The following is a 19,303-nucleotide window of genomic DNA, read 5'->3' on the forward strand; positions in this document are numbered from 1 at the left end:
AAACTCCTAATAATAATAAATCCAACTTAGTCAAGAAAATACATTTTAAATCAAGGGTGCCCCCTGATCCCGAGGGTCTTAAATCGCAGCCTATAAAAAAGGTAAAGCTGCGCTGTAAAATGAATCAACATAAACAATCAATTATGCTGTATGTGATGCACACAAAACACCAGTGCAATCTGAATAAAAGCAAGTGAAAAATATGTGCAGAAGTCCATATGAAGGATGTATCACAGAAAAATTCAAAAAGTGACAGAAAGTTCTCCGAATGGGTGAAATTAGATGTCCAGATAATTTCCTGTGAATCTGTATAGCAGATGACAGAATCCTCCACCACTTAAGTTCTAACTGCTTACCAAAGCAAGAAATTAGTCAGGCATGTAAACACATAAGCCACTTTAAGAGATCCGGGATATGCTGTCACTCTCTCTCTATTTTCACCAATCTTCTACATCAGACTCATCTCTCTCCATAGATATGACCCAGAGGAGAAAAACACTAATATAGCGTGATATCGTTTTAAAAGGTTTAATAGTAAAAGGTATTGCACTCACATGTATGCAGATAAAAAAGTGCGTGTATCAATATTAGCCGGCCGGCTCTACTGTCGGCTCGTCCTTCCGGGTAGACAGCGTGGTACGAATCGTGGCGACGTCAGCACGCCACTCCTCCCTACGCTGTTTCGTCACAACAATCGGCGTGCTGACTCGCCACTCTTTATAACAATACATAACATCCGGGACCGCCCAGCTCTTAGCCTTGGAGATCGCGGGCATCAGCCACCATTTTTAAATTGGGATCCCTGCCAGTATGAAACTGTAGGTGATAATAACCAAACTAAAAAAATGGGGAAATAAAAACACATAACGCTAATGGACATCAGATGGCCCAAATATCTAAAACGAGCAGCGTGTTGATTCGCCACTCTTAAATCGCAGCCTGCAGTACTGCCTGACCAAAGGCTACATCTGCATTCCTTCTCACGTCCAACTGGTAACATTTTGTAAACGTGTGGACTGGCTACCAGGTTGCCGCCTTGCATACTTGAGCCATAGAGATCTGATGATGTGCTGCCCAGGAGGCACCCATGGCCCTGGTAGAATGAGCCTTTATTGACAAAGGAGGAGGCAACTTCTTCAAGCCGTAGGCCTGAGAAATTAACTGTTTAATCCATCTCGAAATGGTGGACTTTGCGGCTGCCTGTCCCTTCCTGGGCCCATCCGGTAAAATGAACAACACATCTGTTTTCCGAATCTTCTCTGTAGCTTTGAGATAGGCCTTCATGGCCCTGACAATATCCAAGGTATGCAGCAAACCTTCCTTTCTAGAAGTGGGTTTCGGAAAGAAGGATGGTAGTACTAAATCCTGGTTTAGGTGAAAACTGGATATAACCTTTGGTAGGAAGGATGGGTTAGGACGGAGAACCACCCTGTCCCTATGCAGGAAGAGATATGGTTCCTTACAAGATAAGGCTGCCAACTCTGACACTCTTCTGGCAGAGACTATGGCGACCAGAAATACCAACTTCCTTGTCAGTAAAACCAAAGGAATTTCAGCCAACGGCTCAAAAGGTTGTTTCTGTAGAGTTGACAGAACAAGATTTAAGTCCCATGGACAAAGTGGTGACTTAACCGGAGGATTAATACGCAAGACCCCTTGCATGAAGGTCTTAACCAGAGAGTGGGTGGCCAGCGGCCTTTGAAACCAAACTGACAAAGCTGAAATCTGTCCTTCGGTTGTGCTTAATGCCAGGCCTTTATCCACTCCTAGCTGGAGAAAACTTAACACTATCAATGGTATATTTGCGGGAATGCCATTTCTTGGACTCACACCAGCCTACGTAGGCCCTCCAGACCCTATAATAAATTACTCTGGAGACTGGCTTTCTAGCCTTAATCAGGGTAGAGATTACCTGACTAGACAGACCTCTACCCCTGAGAATCAGGGATTCAGCCGTCAGGCCGTCAAATTTAGACGCCGTAATGCAGGGTGGAGGATTGGGCCTTGCGAGAGAAGGTCTGGTCGTAGAGGAAGAGTCCAAGGGTCTCCCACTGACATCTTTATGACCAGTGAGTACCATGCCCTCCGGGGCCAAGCTGGAGCCACCAGGATGACTGGCCTGTGCTCCACTCTGATCCTGCGCAACAGTCGGGGAAGTAACTGTAGTGGGGGAAAGGCATATAGAAGATTGAACTGCTGCCAAGGACAAACCAACGCATCGGTTCCGCAGGCCATCGGGTCTCTTGTCCGGGACATGAACCTGTCTAGCTTCTTGTTGAATCTCGATGCCATGACGTCCACGTCTGGAACTCCCCAGGTTTTTCAGACAATCTGCCAGAGGTGGGGATGTAGAGACCATTCCCCTGGCGACAGAGTCTGCCGACTTAGGAAGTCTGCCTGCAGGTTGTCCACTCCGGGAATAAATATTGCCGATATGCAGGGTACATGAGCCTCTGCCCATAGAAAAATCAAGCTCACCTCTCTGAGGGGCTCGACTCTTGGTTCCCCCTTGGTGGTTTATATATGCCACAGCCGTGGCATTGTCTGACTGTATTCTCACCGGGGACCCCTGTAATTTGGATGTCCATGCCAGGAGGGCTAGCCGAGCAGCTCTGATCTCCAAGACATTGATGGGCAGGCGTCTTTCTGCCTCTGCCCAAGTTCCCTGGCGAGTGTCCCCATCCAAGACCGCGCCCCAGCCCTTCAGACTGGCGTCCGTGGTCACTACCTTCCAGGCTATGGGGCTGAAAGACTTTCCCTTCAGAAGATTCTGAGGGTTTAACCACCAGCACAGACTCTGCCGGACCCTTGCTGACAGCGTCAAGGGAAAATCCAAGGCCTGTGCTCGTCTGCTCCAAGCTGCCAGAATGGCTGCCTGTAGGATGCGAGTGTGGCTCTGTGTGTATGGTACCGCCTCGAACGTGGCCACTAATTTGCCTAGTAGTCACATACATAGGCGAATGGTCGGTTCTCTTTTGCTTAGAACCACCTGAATCAATTCTTTGATAGCCTCGGCCTTTACCAGGGGCAGGAACACCTTCTGCCGTTCCGTATCCAACCTCATGCCGAGATATTCCAACTGCCTTGTGGGTTGAAATGCCGATTTTTCTCGGTTTAGGACCCAGCCGAACCTCTCGAGGTACTAAACCGTGAGGGCTACTGCTCGCTCCAAGCAAGGAGATGAGTGATCTATGATTAAGAGGTCGTCCAGGTATGCTAGGACAGTGACCCCTTGGATCCTTAGATTGGCTAGAACTGGAGCTAGGACATTCGTGAACACACGGGGGGCTGTAGCTAGCCCGAAGGGGAGAGCCACAAATTGGAAGTGACGCTGAGCCACCGCGAAGCGCAAGAATCTTTGATGTGGCTGAAAGATCCGTAAATGAAGGTAAGCATCCTTTATGTCTATAGAGGCTAGAAAGTCGTCTTTCTGGAGGGCCGCGGCTGCCGACCGAACGGATTCCATCCGGAACGAGCGAACCTTTAGGTAAACGTTTAAGCCCTTTAGGTCCAAAATTGGTCTGACATCGCCGTTGGGTTTTGGTATAATAAACAGATTGGAGTAGAAACCTAGTCCTTGCTCTTGGACTGGTACCTCTACTATTACACCCTGGCAAAGTAGATGATCTAAAGACGCCAGCAACGAGGCCTTCTTTATCGGATCGTTTGGAACCCTCGATTCCTGATAATAAGGAAGGGGAAACTCTTGAAATTCTAATCTGTAGCCTGTGGCCACAGAGGACCGGACCCATTTGTCAGGGATGTTGGCTTCCCAAACCTCTGCAAAGAGACGAAGCCTTCCCCCCACTCGAGTGAGTGGGGGCGTCCCTTCATAAGGCAGACTTGGGGGCTGGCTTTGTTGGCTTGCGATACCATGGCTTCTTGCCCCCAGGGGCCTGTCCCTGCGACTTATTGTTAAAGTTTGATCGCGCAGGAGGCCGTCGATACTGCCTGGAAGTCGAGGGCCCCGGAACAGGGGAGAGCTCCCCCGAAACTTCTTTTTGACTGGTAAAAGGGTACTTTTGCCGCTCAATATAGTCTGAATGTATTTATCCAGATCCTCTCCGAAGAGTCTTCCTCCATGGAAGGGAAAGCCTGCCAGCAGTTTCTTGCATGGGGGTTCGGCCGACCAGTTCTTTAACCATAAGAGCCTTCTCATATGTACTAAAAATAATGACAAACGAGACGCCTGTTGGATGGAGTCCTTTATAGCATCCACTGCAAAGCACAGGGCTCTGGGTATATTGGCCAAGTCCTCTGCCTGCTGGGCAGGAATGTCTTTAAGCATCTGTTTTGTCTGGTCCTTTAATGCCTGACAAACTACAATTGCAGCTATTGCTGGCTGCACCACTGCTCCTGCCGTAGCAAAGGATGCCTTTAAAAGTGTCTCTAAACGTTTATCAACCGGGTCTTTAAACATTTGTATGTTTTCCACCGGGCAAGTTAATGACTGATTTACACAGGAGATAGCTGCGTCCACAGCTGGGAGCACCCACCTCTTTGCAAATTTCTCTTCCATAGGGTAGATAACAGAGAATCTCTTAGGCGGCAGAAAAATTCTGTCCGGCCGTACCCAATCCTGGAAGATCAATTCCTCTAACAGAGGATGGACCGGAAAAACTGCGTTACTTAAAGGCGCTTTCAAAGAGCCCAAAGAGGATACCGCAGGAACCTGAGGCTCTGGTAATGGCAATTTAAATGCCGAGCGGACCATGTCTGTCAAAGACTGGACCCACAGACTCTCCGCTTGGGAGGCTGAAAACGGTTCCTCAGTGGTAGATTCTTCAATCCCTGAACCCTCTAGGTTCTGGTCCAACTGATCCTCCTGAAATTCTAATTCCTCCGGAGAGAGAATTTCAGCATCCGAGGATACACATTTTGGCGATGGGGATCTAGTCCGCTTCTTGCCAGGAATAGAGTTAGCGATCATAGCTGCTAATCTTTTCTCTAGCCCCCCTAGGGTGACTGCTAGCATCTCTGTGACAAACACAGGGTTGGGCGGGTCTGGGCCAGCTTCAGCACCAGACCCCCCTAATGGCTCATCCAAGGCGACCCCTATAGGATTAACCTGCGGGGAAAGTACTGGCATATCATCAGAATCAGAGGGGGAACCCTTCTGTTTTTTGGCATTTTTTGTACCTTTTGATCTAAACCTTTGGGAGCCATAATACAAAACCGAGGGACTCCGCCTACAACAACAGACTGTTGTAGCCAGGAGTACAAAATAGGGTTTAGGGGACAATAGGACCACTAATGCCCAAAAACCAGTGGGGCTCAGCATGTTCAAATATATAAATATATATTTTTTTTTAAATATATTATTCTTTGCCAGCATCCAACCTGCTGCAAAGGGGATTTTAGGCTTAACACAATTACATTGGAGCCAACTCCAGCTTGTCCTCTCCCTTCCAGCTCAGCCTCAGACTGAGCCATGATCGCGGCCTGCTGTGTATAACAGCGATGAAGGCACGCCCCTCTTCTGACGCTGCCATGCATGCTCCCCTGCCCCCCCCCCCCCCCGGACCGCGCGAAAACACTCTATTTGATGTGCCCGCGCGTGTATGCCGGGGGAGGGGAGTACATGGAGGAGACACGCTGCTAAAGAGACCCAGGAATGCAGGGTAGAGGATCGCCCTCACGGGCTTCAGGGCGGCAGATTCGAACCCCGGCCAGGTAGGACTTTTAAAAAGGCCCCTAAGGAATCTTTTCAGCCCTGAGACAGGTCTCCTAAAGAAGACCTTCCCAACCAGCGTGCAGCAGGTAGCCAGCAAAAAACTTATTTGGACAGGGGGACCAAGTGATGGGGGGAAAAAATCAGATCATCCTGTCTACCAGACATAGTGACCATGGCTGCCAATGCGGAGCATACTCAGGCTAACCCCCCTTAAGATCTCCCCTGGAGAGCCTGCTGTCGAACCAAGTCCCGCAGGCTCCCCTCTTACCTGCTCCATGCCGCAGGACGTTTGCCTAGCAAAAACGGTCCAATCTTCTCCCATCTCCGTGGGTAGCGTAGTAGACCTTCAGGCACTGGGGTCCTGGAAGGAACCGACTGTCCTGGACCTATATAGCACCCTGGGCCCAGCCCTCTAGAGAGGAGCATTATAGGCAAAAAACCCACGGTTTGGGGCCCGGGTACTGTCCACTTTGGCACCGAGGCACTTTGGACAGATACGGTTAGCCCGCCTTGATCCCAAGGATGTGGAGGCAAAGCTATTCCGTGACCAACACCTAAGACACTGGCGAAAAAACTGAAGTACTCCCTCTATGGGAGGGGGTTATATAGGGAGGGGACTTCCTGTTTGAGATTGCCAGTGTCCATCACCTGAAGGTACTCCATATAACCCGTATAGTAATGAATATGCTGCTCTGTGTCCCGTGATGTACGAGAAAGAAAACTGGAGCTGCTAGAGCAGGGTGTGGGTTATACCCGGGGAACCACGCCGCCTGGGAGGAGCTGCACTGAGGAAAGTGTTAACATTTAAATTGCTTTGTTTCTGCCTAACTCTCCTGAAAGGATGCGGATATAACCCCAAGGTCAAAGGATGCTGTGTCCGTCCATGAACGGAAGAGAAATATATATTGTATACAAGTGTGACAAGATATATTGAATGTTATTAAAAGTTGCCTTTCCTTTTTAATCTGCAGCACTGTAGTTATCGGTCAAATGCAATGCTATATGGCTACTTGGAGGTGTTCTGTAAACAGAATGTGTACAAATCGGCTCCCAGAAATTTTATTTCCTCTTTGTGCGATTGTTTTACCGATTTTCCCAGAAGTCTGCAATAAGATACAAATCAGGTTTTGACCATCCCCTGCGACAATTTTTTTATTTTTGGCGAGATATTCCCAAAAGAAAAATCATATCTAAAAAGGGATGCAGACCCTGCCACTTTCCACAATAGAGCTCTTCAAGTGCAGCAGCTGACTAAATTTTAAATTCACCCTGCACATGGTCACAAACAACCATTTCTTTTGAACAACAAAAAGGTAGGAATCTGCAACAAAAAGTTTAGTAAAACTCCTGCAATATACATAGATCAACCAGAGAGAAATAAAAGTAGAGTTACTCTTTAATTCAGGAAGTCATTTCTATACAAGTCTGTGGGATTTTTATAGACTTACCAGTTTAATACACAAGTAGAGATTGAGATCAGACTAGGCAGTGTAAGTAAACTGATGGAGCAGAATTTTTGTAATTTCGGGTATAATCTGCAGCAGGGAATTTGTTCTATATAAAGCCTAATTATCTAGGCATACTAGTCTGTGCACAATCCTCAAAAAGGTGGTTGGGTAGAACCCTGGCAAGTATTTTAAGGTTAAATCGGTAGTAAGGTGTTTTATTTTTTATTTTTACCTACAGGTAAGCCTATAATAAGGCTTACCTGTAGGTAAAAAACATATCTCCTAAACCTTTACGGTTTAGGAGATATTCCCCTCACAATCAGCCGCTGAATGCAACGGCACAGGGGATTTTCAGCTTAAGGCCGGGCAGCCGCCGGACCTTGCCGGAAAGAAGTCCAACTTTTGCGGCTCCAGCGCTGTGAGTGGCCTGAAGACACGCCGGGGCGAAATGTCAGCTGCTTTGGCATTGACCGGGAGGGACACCGACGCCTCGTTCTAAGGCAAGTATTTCATAATGAGCTAGTATGCGGTGCATACTAGGTCATTATGCCTTTTACCTTACAGGTGTAAAGAAAAAGGCAGCGGGTTTACTACTGCTTTAATAGGGATTTTGGCCTGTAAGATTCTGGAAGTGTCAGATCTTCCCCAAACTGTTTACAGCAGGAACATATCTAAACTGACCTAAGAGATCGTCTAAATTTGTGAAAAGTTTCAGCGAAAAGGGGGTTTAATTTCCAAATCAAGGCAAGTGATCATTACAGTCCACCATCAGCATGAGCGATGAGTGGTCTGTAGTGCTCTAGGGGTAAAACAGACTTGGGGAGTGTACTGTAGTGCAAGATCGTAATCCAGAGCCATGTAGATTCTTGATAGGGTCAGATTTGTAGGAGAGTACCGATTTTCGGTTGGATCAATGGTCTCCAGTGGTCATAGAGATCAGTTTACAGGAGGACCTTGCAACTGCCTCTAGGATAATTTGAAGGCGTGATATTCAATATGGAGATTACTACAGTTCAACTATAGAGCTGTCTCAAAGGGTCAGTTTTGTTTCCTGGAGGTACAACACATTTAGATTAAACTGCTGCACTGTGGTGAACACAGCAGTCGGTTTATTGGGCAATTAGTCCCCTAATGTTTCAAGAAGGAAGAGAAGTGTTTAGTCATTACAATATCCATTTGATAAGAGGAGCCAGGTGGCACTGTGATATATAAGATATAACTGAGTCAGCAGCCAATAATCTGTTCTGCATGGTGGAGATTTTAGAAGCCAGTCAAGCAGATTTGCTTAAGACCAGGGTCCGCTTCACAATAAACATGTACCAATTGTAAACCAAAACATTTAACCACTTTGGAAACCGATTTGGCTAGGTCTCAAAGGTTTAGAGAACAGTATCACAAGTAAATCCGTGTAAGCTACGTTCAACCCTCAGGTTGAGGTCTATGTTTCTTTTGGTCTTGCCAAGCAGGCGCTGAAGTTAGGGTCTCAAAGATCCTGATGAAGCTACGCTTGCACGTAAGCGAAACGTGTTGACATCACTGTCACATCATTGGACACCTGTGCTCAATGCCCCCATGAAGTTGAGCTACTAGCAGGGGAGCTCCAAGAATCTCCGAGTGGCTGTTGACAGGTGTAAGCCACCAGCGGTGTGAAATGGCACCTGATGGGTCCGTCAGTGGTGAATGCTGCAGGCACATGGAGATCCCAAACCCAGAACCTCTCATCTGCACCATACAATTCATCCAACAACCAGGAAACAAGATCTGAGGTGTATGAGCTGGAGCAGTTTGGAAGTTCAGACCATCACCTTCTCCCTGGTGATCATTGAGAGGATTCCCGAATAGAATGCTCTGTGGATCCGTCAAGGTTTGATAAGGTTGGCTTGTTCTTAAACTTTACCAATTACTCAGCTGCTGATTGTACTGAATGTATGGACTTGACACTCTGGTTGCGTATAGCAGGTACACTCCCCCTATATGATCCATTCTCCCCTTCCCTGCCTATAAACGCAGCAATACATCAGCCCCATGGATGGTATGTAATGACCAGCTATTTAGTGCCACTATATCGGCCCTTTTCTTTATTCAGATATACTGGCTTTACTTATACACTTGCCTACTGTGACCACATGCATAGCCATATACAGGACTTAGCCTTGCACAAATGCAGCAAGCTGAACTGCAAATAGCAGTATTATCCAGCTTGCCCGATTTTGGATTAAAAGGGGATGTGAAGGGGAGGCTTGGAACCTATGTGAAATACAAATCTCTGCATTTAAGCAAGTTTTTACATTGAAATGCAGGAGTACCGCACCAATCTGTGTATCTTACAAAGAGATTATTTTGTCCGGACGTTTATACAATGACACGTTTTTAAGATTGGTGATGGGACACATATTGTGATATACTGCGTTGGTTATACGAGTTATTGTGTATGGAAGGGAGGGGGAAAGGGTTACAAATTTGCGCTTAGTAAAAATAAAAAAAAAGTGAAAAATATATATTGATAATCCCTGAGGGTGTTCTGCAGCTAAACACTAAAACTTTGATAACAAGTCCAAAGAAACATATATACAAACAGTGTAGCGCTGGAAATAAATCAAAGTGAATAAATCAATAGTCAGACATTATGACAATCTAAAACAATGAAGTGAGGATCTTGAGATATATGCTAAAAACATATATTGAATATAATAGTGAATGTTCAGTAAAAAAAAGTCTAATGGATCAGCAAGTGAAAGTCCCAATATAATATTTAACCACTTAAGCCCCGGACCTTTAGGCAGCTAAATGCCCAGGCCAGGTTTTGCGATTCGGCACTGCGTCGCTTTAACAGACAATTGCGCGGTCGTGCGACGTGGCTCCCAAACAAAATTGGCGTCCTTTTTTCCCCACAAATAGAGCTTTATTTTGGTGGCATTTGATTACCTCTGCGGTTTTTATTTTTTGCGCTATAAACAAAAATAGAGCGTCAATTTTGAAAAAAATGCAATATTTTTTACTTTTTGCTGTAATAAATATCCCCCAAAAACATCTAAAAAAAAAATGTTTTCCCTCAGTTTAGGCCGATACGTATTCTTCTACCTATTTTTGGTAAAAAAAAACAAAAAACGCAATAAGCGTTTATCTATTGCAGGGATAAGCAATTAGCGGACCTCCAGATGTTGCCAAACTACAAGTCCCATCATGCCTCTGCCTCTGGGTGTCATGCTTGATGCTGTCAGAGTCTCGCTATGCCTCATGGGACTTGTAGTTTGGCAACAGCTGGAGGTCCGCTAATTGCATATCCCTGATCTATTGGTTTGCGCAAAATTTATAGCGTTTACAAAATAGGGGATATTTTTATTGCATTTTTATTATTTTTTTTTTTACTACCAATGGCGGCGATCAGTGATTTTCGTGACTGCGACATTATGGCGGACACTTCGGACAATTTTGACACATTTTTGGGACCATTGTCATTTTCACAGCAAAAAATGCATTTAAATTGCATTCTTTATTGTGAAAATGACAGTTGCAGTTTGGGAGTTAACCACAGGGGGGCGAAGAGCGTGTTAGGCTTCACCTAGTGTGTGTTTACAACAGTAGGGGGGTGTGGCTGTAAGTCTGATGTCACGATCGATGCGCCGCCACAGTGAAGCAAATAAATGAAATAAAAACAACTAGTAGCTCCGTTTGGCGTCAGGCCGCCTATGGGAAAAGAAAAAAGCGAATTCGCAATGCGTGTTACCCGACGATCGTTTCGTCACACGGACATCATCAGGGGCCTTGATGATGTCAGTGTGACGAAACGATCGCTACTACGGAGCTACTAGTTGTTTTTATTTCCTTGCAAAGATATTCATTATCTCTCGCTGATTATGGAGAGTTTGTATTTTTATTGTCACCAATAAATCCTTTAACCTTTTTAAAAACGCCTGCACTATGGAACTTTTTGTTTCTTTTGCATTGCGGCTTATTCATCCCCACTCTGAGTGTGTATCCCATTAACACACACACACACCTGTGGCCCTCCTGGAAGTACCTGTGAGCTGTGGTTTGGAACCATTGAAGGCGTGGGAGACGAAGGATCCTTTGAGCTGATCTGCAGGATAACCTCATCTTATAAGCTTGTTTGACCCCCCCCTGAGAAGGGCGGTCGCAGGCTTTCTGGTAAGCCTTTGATTTTACTATTAGGTGATGGGCTGACTTCACGTTTTTCAGGAATCACTTAACCTACAGTGGATGCACAGCTTTCCTTTAAATATTATTTTGGGACTTTCCACTTGCTGATCCATTGGACTTATTGTTTTTTCACTGAACATTCACCATTATATTCAATATATGTTTTTAGCATATATCTTAAGATCCTCACTTCATTGTTTTTGATTGTCATAATGTCGACTATGGATTTATTCACTTTGATTTATTTCCAGCGCTACACTGTTTGTATATATTATACGAGTTATTATACTCATTATTTGTTAAATTTTTCACACATTAAATACGTGCGCTTCAACTCATTAAAAGAAAGCCTAGTGTTTGCCTACATTAACCGCTTTGTTACTCCCTGTGGGAGCTTTACTTCCAAGAGGGCGCAACTTTTTTCGTATATACAATTGAACAAACGGCGTATAGGCATTTGAAATGTGGTAAAATAAATCACCTCCACACCCTCCATTTTCATTGTTTTCTTGTCTTGGTGTCTCAAAGTAGTGTGTCTCAGTAACAATTTTTATTTCGCTGGATACAGTTTAGTGTATGAGATGTTCAAGACATGCAGACAGTGCTTGAGATCCAAATATGCTGTATTTCAGCTACAATAAACAATAAAAAAATCTGGGAATATGGAGACTCTAGAGTTTTGTACTTCAGGGTTTGTTCCTGATTAGTCCACAAATAGTGTCTTTATCCTAGTTATGGAGAAGTTTGAGCAGAAACAAGGGTCTGCTAGCAGTGATGGACAGGAGGAAACTCTGTGAGCTCTCTCTCCACAGAGAAATATGGAGTAGGGTGCTCTATCCCAAATGTGGTAGCCAGCCAGTTTTCAATAAAATCAGCAGGGGGTTTGCCTTCGGCTCTCGGTATCCTAATAACCGAGGAGTAATTTCTTATGTAGTCTGTTTTCCCACGTCTTGCACTTGAAAGTTATGATTAGCCAAATGTGGCAGCAACAGCATTTATTTCATTTCATGTTTGAGTGGGAACCTTTTGACTTTGCTTCTACTGGCGCAGCCTTCTAATGCTGTGGCCCTCTTGATGCACATGTTCCCTAATACCATTTAGCAGATTAACGCCATTAGCTATGTTCTCACAGAAATGTACTGCTGCCAGTACTTTTCTAAGCAGGTGTCTGTGTCTATGTACTGAATTTTAGAACATAGGCACATACTACTCACTACAAGAGGCAGGAGGTACATGCACTTGGCTGGGGTTGCGATTCCTCTAAGCTCTCAGATTCCTCTGCTGCAGGTAGGGGAGTTCTGGGTTGGGAACAGTCACTTGCCAGAAATATGGGCCAAGCTTGGCCACAACCTCCTTCTGTGTATCATTCAGTGGCCATCTCCATTTTGTGCCTGCCAATTGGGAACACTGTATGTCCTTCCTTGTTCATCCTGGTCATGTCTGCAGTGTTCTGGAGTCAGAGCGTCAATGACTAGGGTCGGAAAGAGCTACAGGATCGCAGAAAAGAGCTTAAAGTCTCAGTGTCAGGATGATTTTTTTTTTTTAATAACTGGTGGAGAGCAAAGGAATATGCATCCGCTACATCGATGGTTAGGCCACATTCCCCCCATAGCTGAGATTTTAAAGCAGCATATGGACAGAATGAAGTAACAGAGGTATGTCAATTACACCTTACACTCACCTCCTAATGTCTACATATGTAAAAGTTCCCGTAGTTGTTCTATGCAGTATTAAATAGTTAGGACTACATTTCTTGTCTTGTGTTTAAAATGTGTGATTCTTTTGTGTGTCTGAAATGTATGAAAATTTGTCTGTTAGTAATCGGTTTTGTGCTTTGCTGAGAAAACCAATTCAGGAGGATGCTATACTTACATTTTCATCTTCAGCTTCCAAGTTAAAATTAATCTCTGTTATTCGGTCAAAAGGTGCACTATAAACAGAGAAAAACTACAATAAATATCTAATGTAAATTTTAAAGGAAAACATTAAATAAGCTGACAAAAGTATAAAGTTGTCTTTATATCTCAACACAAACCCACACTATGCACCAACCCAGCAGCACATCTTTATAACTTAAAGGATCAGTCCACCTTTGGCAACACATTACGTTACAGTCGTATTTAGGGTTTAACATGCAACATGTTCATATTGTGACAGTGGACAGGGGATCCTCACCCTTACAGCCACGTCACTCATTCAGTTTTCTGTGAATGAATGAACTAAAGGCCCCTTCAGCCATTGCTGCAGACTAGCTGTAGTTTGCAATAAAGGGCGCTGGTGAGCTCCCTCGTAGTTTATCGATTCTTCCTGCAATGCAGTAACTGTCTGTCCATGCAGGAGGTACAGGAAGAAAGCAGAGTTTGCAGGATGCTGGCATTGTACCATTTGCTGATTGCAGGTCCACTGCTTTACAGGCTGCAGGGCAAAAAAACAAAATAAATGCACATTTTTTTAACCTGCAAAAGATGTGCATTTATTTTTTTACAAAAAGGTGAACTTAGCCATTAAAAGATAACTTCACCTTTTAGAAATCTCACATGGAGATCACATGGGATGATCGAAGTGGAGGACTGATACCACCTTAGGGAGAAAGGATGGCCTTGGGCATAAGACTACCTTGTCCTAGTGAAGAATGAGGAATGACTACTTGCTAGCGAGTCACTAGTTCAGGTACACATCTAACAGAAAGGAAGAAAGCTACTTTGCAGGAGAGATCATCCAAGAAGATTTCCCTGATGAGTTCAAAAGGTGGTTTCTACAGGGTTCCAAAGGAGCACAGGGTGCTGGTGGGGGAAGTATCCATTAAAGTGATACTAAAGGTTAGATTACTTTTTAAATAACAAACATGTCACACTCCACTGTGCAGTTCGTTTTGCATAGAGTGGCCATGAACGCAGTTTTCTGGGGTCCCCGGCGGCGCCTCCTTGCATCAGATAACCCCCTAGGAAAATTGCTCTCCAGTGGGGTTAACTTGCGGGCGCGCTCCTGAGTCCAGCATTTGGTGTCCATAGCTGCCGAATGCAGGACACTGCCCCACTCCCTGCATCATTGGATTAGATTGACAGCAGAAGATCTTTCACCTTAACCACTTAACCCCGGACCATATTGCTGGTCAAAGACCAGAGCACTTTTTGCGATTCGGCACTGCGTCGCTTTAACTAATTGCGCGGTCGTGCGACGTGGCTCCTTAACAAAATTGGCGTTTAGGCCGATACGAATTCTTCTACATATTTTTCGTAAAAAAAAATAAAAAAAAAATCGCAATAACGTTTATTGATTGGTTTGCGCAAAAGTTATAGCGTTTACAAAATAGGGGGTATTTTTATGTCATTTTTATTAATATTTTTTTTTTTTTACTAGTAATTGTGGCGATCAGCGTTTTTTTGTTTGTTTTGGTACTGCGACATTATGGCGGACACTTCAGACACATTTTTGGGACCATTGGCATTTTTATAGCGATAAGTGCTATAAAAATGCATTGGATTACTATAAAAATGCCACTGGCGGTGAAGGGGTTAACACTAGGGGGCGGGGAAGGGGAGTGACATGGGGAAATGACTGATCTTCTGTTCATACATTGTATGAACAGAAGATCAGCATTTCTCTCCCTGACAGGACCGGGAGATGCGTGTTTACACACACAGCTCCCGCTTCCCACTTTGTAACGAGCGATCGCGTGTGCCCGTCGGCGATCGCGCCCGATGCGCATGGGAATCGAGGGCAAACACGCGCCTCTGGCAGCGAACACGCGCCCCTAGTGGCCTGCGCGAGAGCCAACGTATAGCTACGGGCTCTCGCGCAGGGAAGCCAACCTGGTGGCTGGTCAGCAAGCAGTTAATGCTTAGGCAGCATTAAGGTGAAAAAACAGGGGGGTTTACAACCCCTTTAACCACTTAACAACCGCCCTATAGACGAAATACGTCTACAAGGCGGTTGCTTAACTCTGGGAGGGCGTCAATGTACGTCCTCCCAGAATCGCGCACACGGGAATCTCCGTGACCGCCGGGTCCTCCGGACCCGGCTGATCACGGATCACGGTAAATCGCCGCTGATAGCGACGGTTTACCACGTGATCGCTCCGTCCAATGACGGAGCGATCACTAGTAAACAAACCGGCGTCATGTGATGACGCCGGTTCCTCCCTCTCCTCTCTGTACCGAACGGTACAGTGTGAGAGAGGAGAGGGGAGAGAGCGGAAGCAGCAGCAGCTGCTGCTGCGGGCTGGATCTGTGACACATGCAGTCACAGATCCAGCCATCCATCCCTCCCTGTGCAATACTCTGCAATGCCCCCATACTCTGCAATGCCCCCATACTCTGCAATGCCCCCATACTCTGCAATGCCCCCATACTCTGCAATGCCCCGCAATACCCCACAATACCCTGCAACGTCGTCTATGGGGATTTTTAAGTAGCGAAGTTTGGCGCCATTCCACGAGCATGTGCAATTTTGAAGGGTGACATGTTGGGTATCTATTTACTCGGCGCAACTTCATCTTTCACATTTATGCAAAAGAATGAAGAAAAAATACTAAATTTGCCAAATTTTATAACAGAAACAAAGAATTTTTTTTTTTTTTTTTACAGAATTTTCAGTCTTTTTTCTCTTATAGCGCAAAAAATAAAAAACCCAACGGTGATTAAATACCACCAAAAGAAAGCTCTATTTGTGTGAAAAAAAGGACGAAAATTTCATTTGGGTACAATGTTGTATGACTGAGTAATTGTCATTCAAATTGTGAGAGCAGCGAAAGCTGAAAATTGGTCTGGTTATTCAGTGGGTTTACGTGCCCAGTGGTCAAGTGGTTAAACACCTTGAATAAAGGTTTTGACAGTGAGGCATCTTGCATTTCTATGGATGCCGAGTATTCCCCTTTCCTGTGAGGTAGGCAACAAATGATCTTGTGGATTCTATGCAAAATTTGGGAATTTGAAGGTTTTTGCGTAACAATTTTAGGATCAGGATAGGTTTTGTTACAGTGAACAGTAGGGTTGCACCAATGCTGATACTAAGCATTTGCACGGGTACTTGTGCAAATGCTGCAATACCCAATACCAATACTGTGCTATTCTTGTCCGAATCACATGTGGTTTCCCCCACAGTTTTTGTGTAAACCCAGGCTTGTCATAGTGACTTCAGCCTAGGTTCACACAGGAGCAGTGTGGGAAACTGCATGCGATTCAGACAGGAATGACAGCGCATTCCTGTTTAAACTGCATGCAAACTTTTGCCGTGCGATTTGAGCCTATTCATCCTGTATTGGTTTAAATCGCACTGCAAAGGTATCGGTACTTGTACTCGCAAGTAAAAAAAAAAAAAAATGATATCCTGCAACCCTAGTGAACAGGTTTGAACAGAAGTCTTTGAACCTGTCCTCTAGAGAAACTGTCAGAACTACTTCAAGGTTCAGAGTTATCTGCAAATCAAACTGTCCTTGAGGAGATTTTAGCGGATTTGAGATAAGAAAGCAGTGAGGTGGTAGAGTCTTGAACTCTTATTTTTTACCCCTTTGAAACCAATGACTAAACCCACAGGTCTCAGACAGCCGTGGACCAACAGAGAGGCAAACTTTAACAGACAGCCTCCTACTCTAAGGTTTGAGGGCGTCCCTTCATTGGGAAGAGGGCTTTGGAAAAGACTTGGTGGGCCAAGTTTCAAAGCTGAGACTTTTGTGCATAGCACTGGCAAGATTACGTGAAAATGTAATAACAGGGTGATGAGAAATAGTCTGCGGTCTCCTATAACCCAGCTTCTGGGTACTCTTCATTGCCTTCTATGTCTGCCACTTTTGAGACAGACATAAAAAGGTCAGACTTAGGTAGACACTATGGAGTTGGAAAAGGAGATTAGCTGTATCAAAGCGGTTAGTTGTCCGATGATATGTGACATAGCTGCAGAAAAGTCTGCCTCAGTCAGGTAGGCGACTTGCTGCATGACTAAATAGAGCTAGAATCAGGTGCAGAGACAAGTGTTAAAATCGAATGCTGCTCCAGTGCAAGAGAAACCATGTGTTGTGGGGGTCTTCAACAGAGCGAATATTCACCAGAGCTTTTGCTGTGGCTTCCTTTTGCATGGTTTCTGCCTCTGCTACGGGTGAGAGTATTCCCTTTTGCGGTACCCACAGAGTCTATAACAGCTTCATGCAACCTAGTAGTAGTCAGCAAAGTCTCTCATTCCATGTTGGGTTATGCATTTTCAAATTTTTCAATAGCAACACTACTTGAAATCATGGCCATTTTTAACAACATGGTTGTCACCATTGCGCAAAATTTGGCCAGAAAAAAATTATTTGCATTTAACCACTTAAAGACCTCAGGTGTTTTTCAGATTTGGTGTTTGCAAGACTAAAACAGTTTTTTCTGCTAGAAAATTACTTAAAACCCCCAAACATTATATATTTTTTTTTTCTAACACCCTAGAGAATAAAATGGCGGTCATCGCAATACTTTTTGTCACACCGTATTTGCGCAGCAGTCTTACAAGCGCACTTTTTTTGGAAAAAATTAACTTTTTTGAATTATAAAATAAGACAATAAATTTGGCCCAATTTTTTTATATATTGTGAAAGATAATGTTACGCCGAGTAAAATGATACCCAACATGTCACGCTTTAAAATTGCGCCCGCTCGTGGCATGGCGTCAAACTTTTACCCTTAAAAATCTAGATAGGCGACGTTTAAACAATTCTATAAGTTGCATTTTTTGAGCTACAGAGTAGCTCTAGGGCTATAATTATTGCTCTCGCTCTAACGATCGCGGCGATACCTCACTTGTGTGATTTGAACACCGTTTTTCTGACAAATCTTGTCAGAAGATACCATCATAAAATACAAAGGTGAAAAGGTTTATTACTTGATGTTATCTTCCTGTTCAGCAAATTCTTCATCATTAAAACCAAATTGATCCACAAAATTAGAGGTCATCTGTTGAACTTGGTAGTCAGAGAAGGCCTGAATTCAACAAAGCACAAAAAAAAAAAAAAATTAATGCTTAAAAGCTTTTAATGTTGGCGGTGTTAAATTTGGTGCTGTGAATGTGCTTTGAATAACATGGATGTTAATGAGCAACACAGAAACAAAAACAGGAGCTGCCCAATGATTAGCCACTACACAAATGAAATGCACATATATATATATATAATTCAGGAGAATTACATAATTATATATTGAAAAACAATATGAAGCGCCTTTAGTTATACAGTTTAAAATATTTTGAGTGGTAAATACCATATGTCGCTTTCTATTATGGAAGTCAGGTCCTGCTGGATTCAGGCTGGAGCAACTCAAATGTAACCCAAAGACTGTCCCATCTATGTCTGTCTGTCTGTCTATATATATATATATATATATATATATATATATATATATATATATATATATATATATATATATATATATATATATATATATATATATATATATTACTGCAGGTTCATCGTAGCCCACTGAAATTGTTTACTCTCGGGCTTCGTTCTGACCCATTGTGTACAAGATGCAATGGGGCCTATGGGGACCTGGTACATCTCCTTTGGCAATGCCCAAAACAACATTGCTTTTAGTATGGCATAGTAAACACCATTAACAGCACATTTCAAGTAACCGTGCTTATTAGGTACACAGGTTAAGGTTATAACGGATGCATATGTCAGAGAGGCAGTGTCTAGAGCACTGTTCCAAGCACGAAAGCTGATTTTGCAACATTGGATCTCTCAAACCTCTTCAACTATAGAGATGTGGTTAGCCAACATGGGAATACCTTTGAGATATGAGCGCTTGATATAGCAGCACAGATGCAGCCTGACCCAGTTTAATAAGATTTGGGGATGCTGGGCTAGATACCACAGGCTTGGCTCCACTGGATCCAATCCTGCATAGGCCATTTGCTTAATGTGGGAACAAAAATCGCTCAACATGCCCCCGCCTTTGGAATGTGCTTAATTTAGAGTATTGGGGAAGGGAAAAGTTGGAAACATCCTCCTAGAAAGTATTTACGGTTGTATTGACTGAGATGTAATAATTAG

At 44.1% G+C, this 19,303-nt stretch overlaps 1 protein-coding gene across 3 annotated transcripts in view; it reads right to left on the bottom strand.

The window, feature by feature from the left end:
• PPP6R2 (protein phosphatase 6 regulatory subunit 2) overlaps positions 1–19,303 on the bottom strand; it is a 167,103-nt gene that overhangs the window by 56,355 nt on the left and 91,445 nt on the right. For all 3 annotated transcript variants that reach the window (XM_040343188.1, XM_040343190.1, XM_040343189.1), the window contains exons 16-17: positions 18,136–18,233; positions 13,156–13,213 (exon numbers count right to left, since the gene is read on the bottom strand). In XM_040343188.1, the coding sequence (XP_040199122.1) occupies positions 13,156–13,213; positions 18,136–18,233 (156 nt within the window). The remainder of the gene's footprint in view (positions 1–13,155; positions 13,214–18,135; positions 18,234–19,303) is intronic.

The sequence above is a fragment of the Rana temporaria genome, chromosome 3 (assembly GCF_905171775.1).
Source record: "Rana temporaria chromosome 3, aRanTem1.1, whole genome shotgun sequence".
NCBI classification, from domain to species: domain Eukaryota; kingdom Metazoa; phylum Chordata; class Amphibia; order Anura; family Ranidae; genus Rana; species Rana temporaria.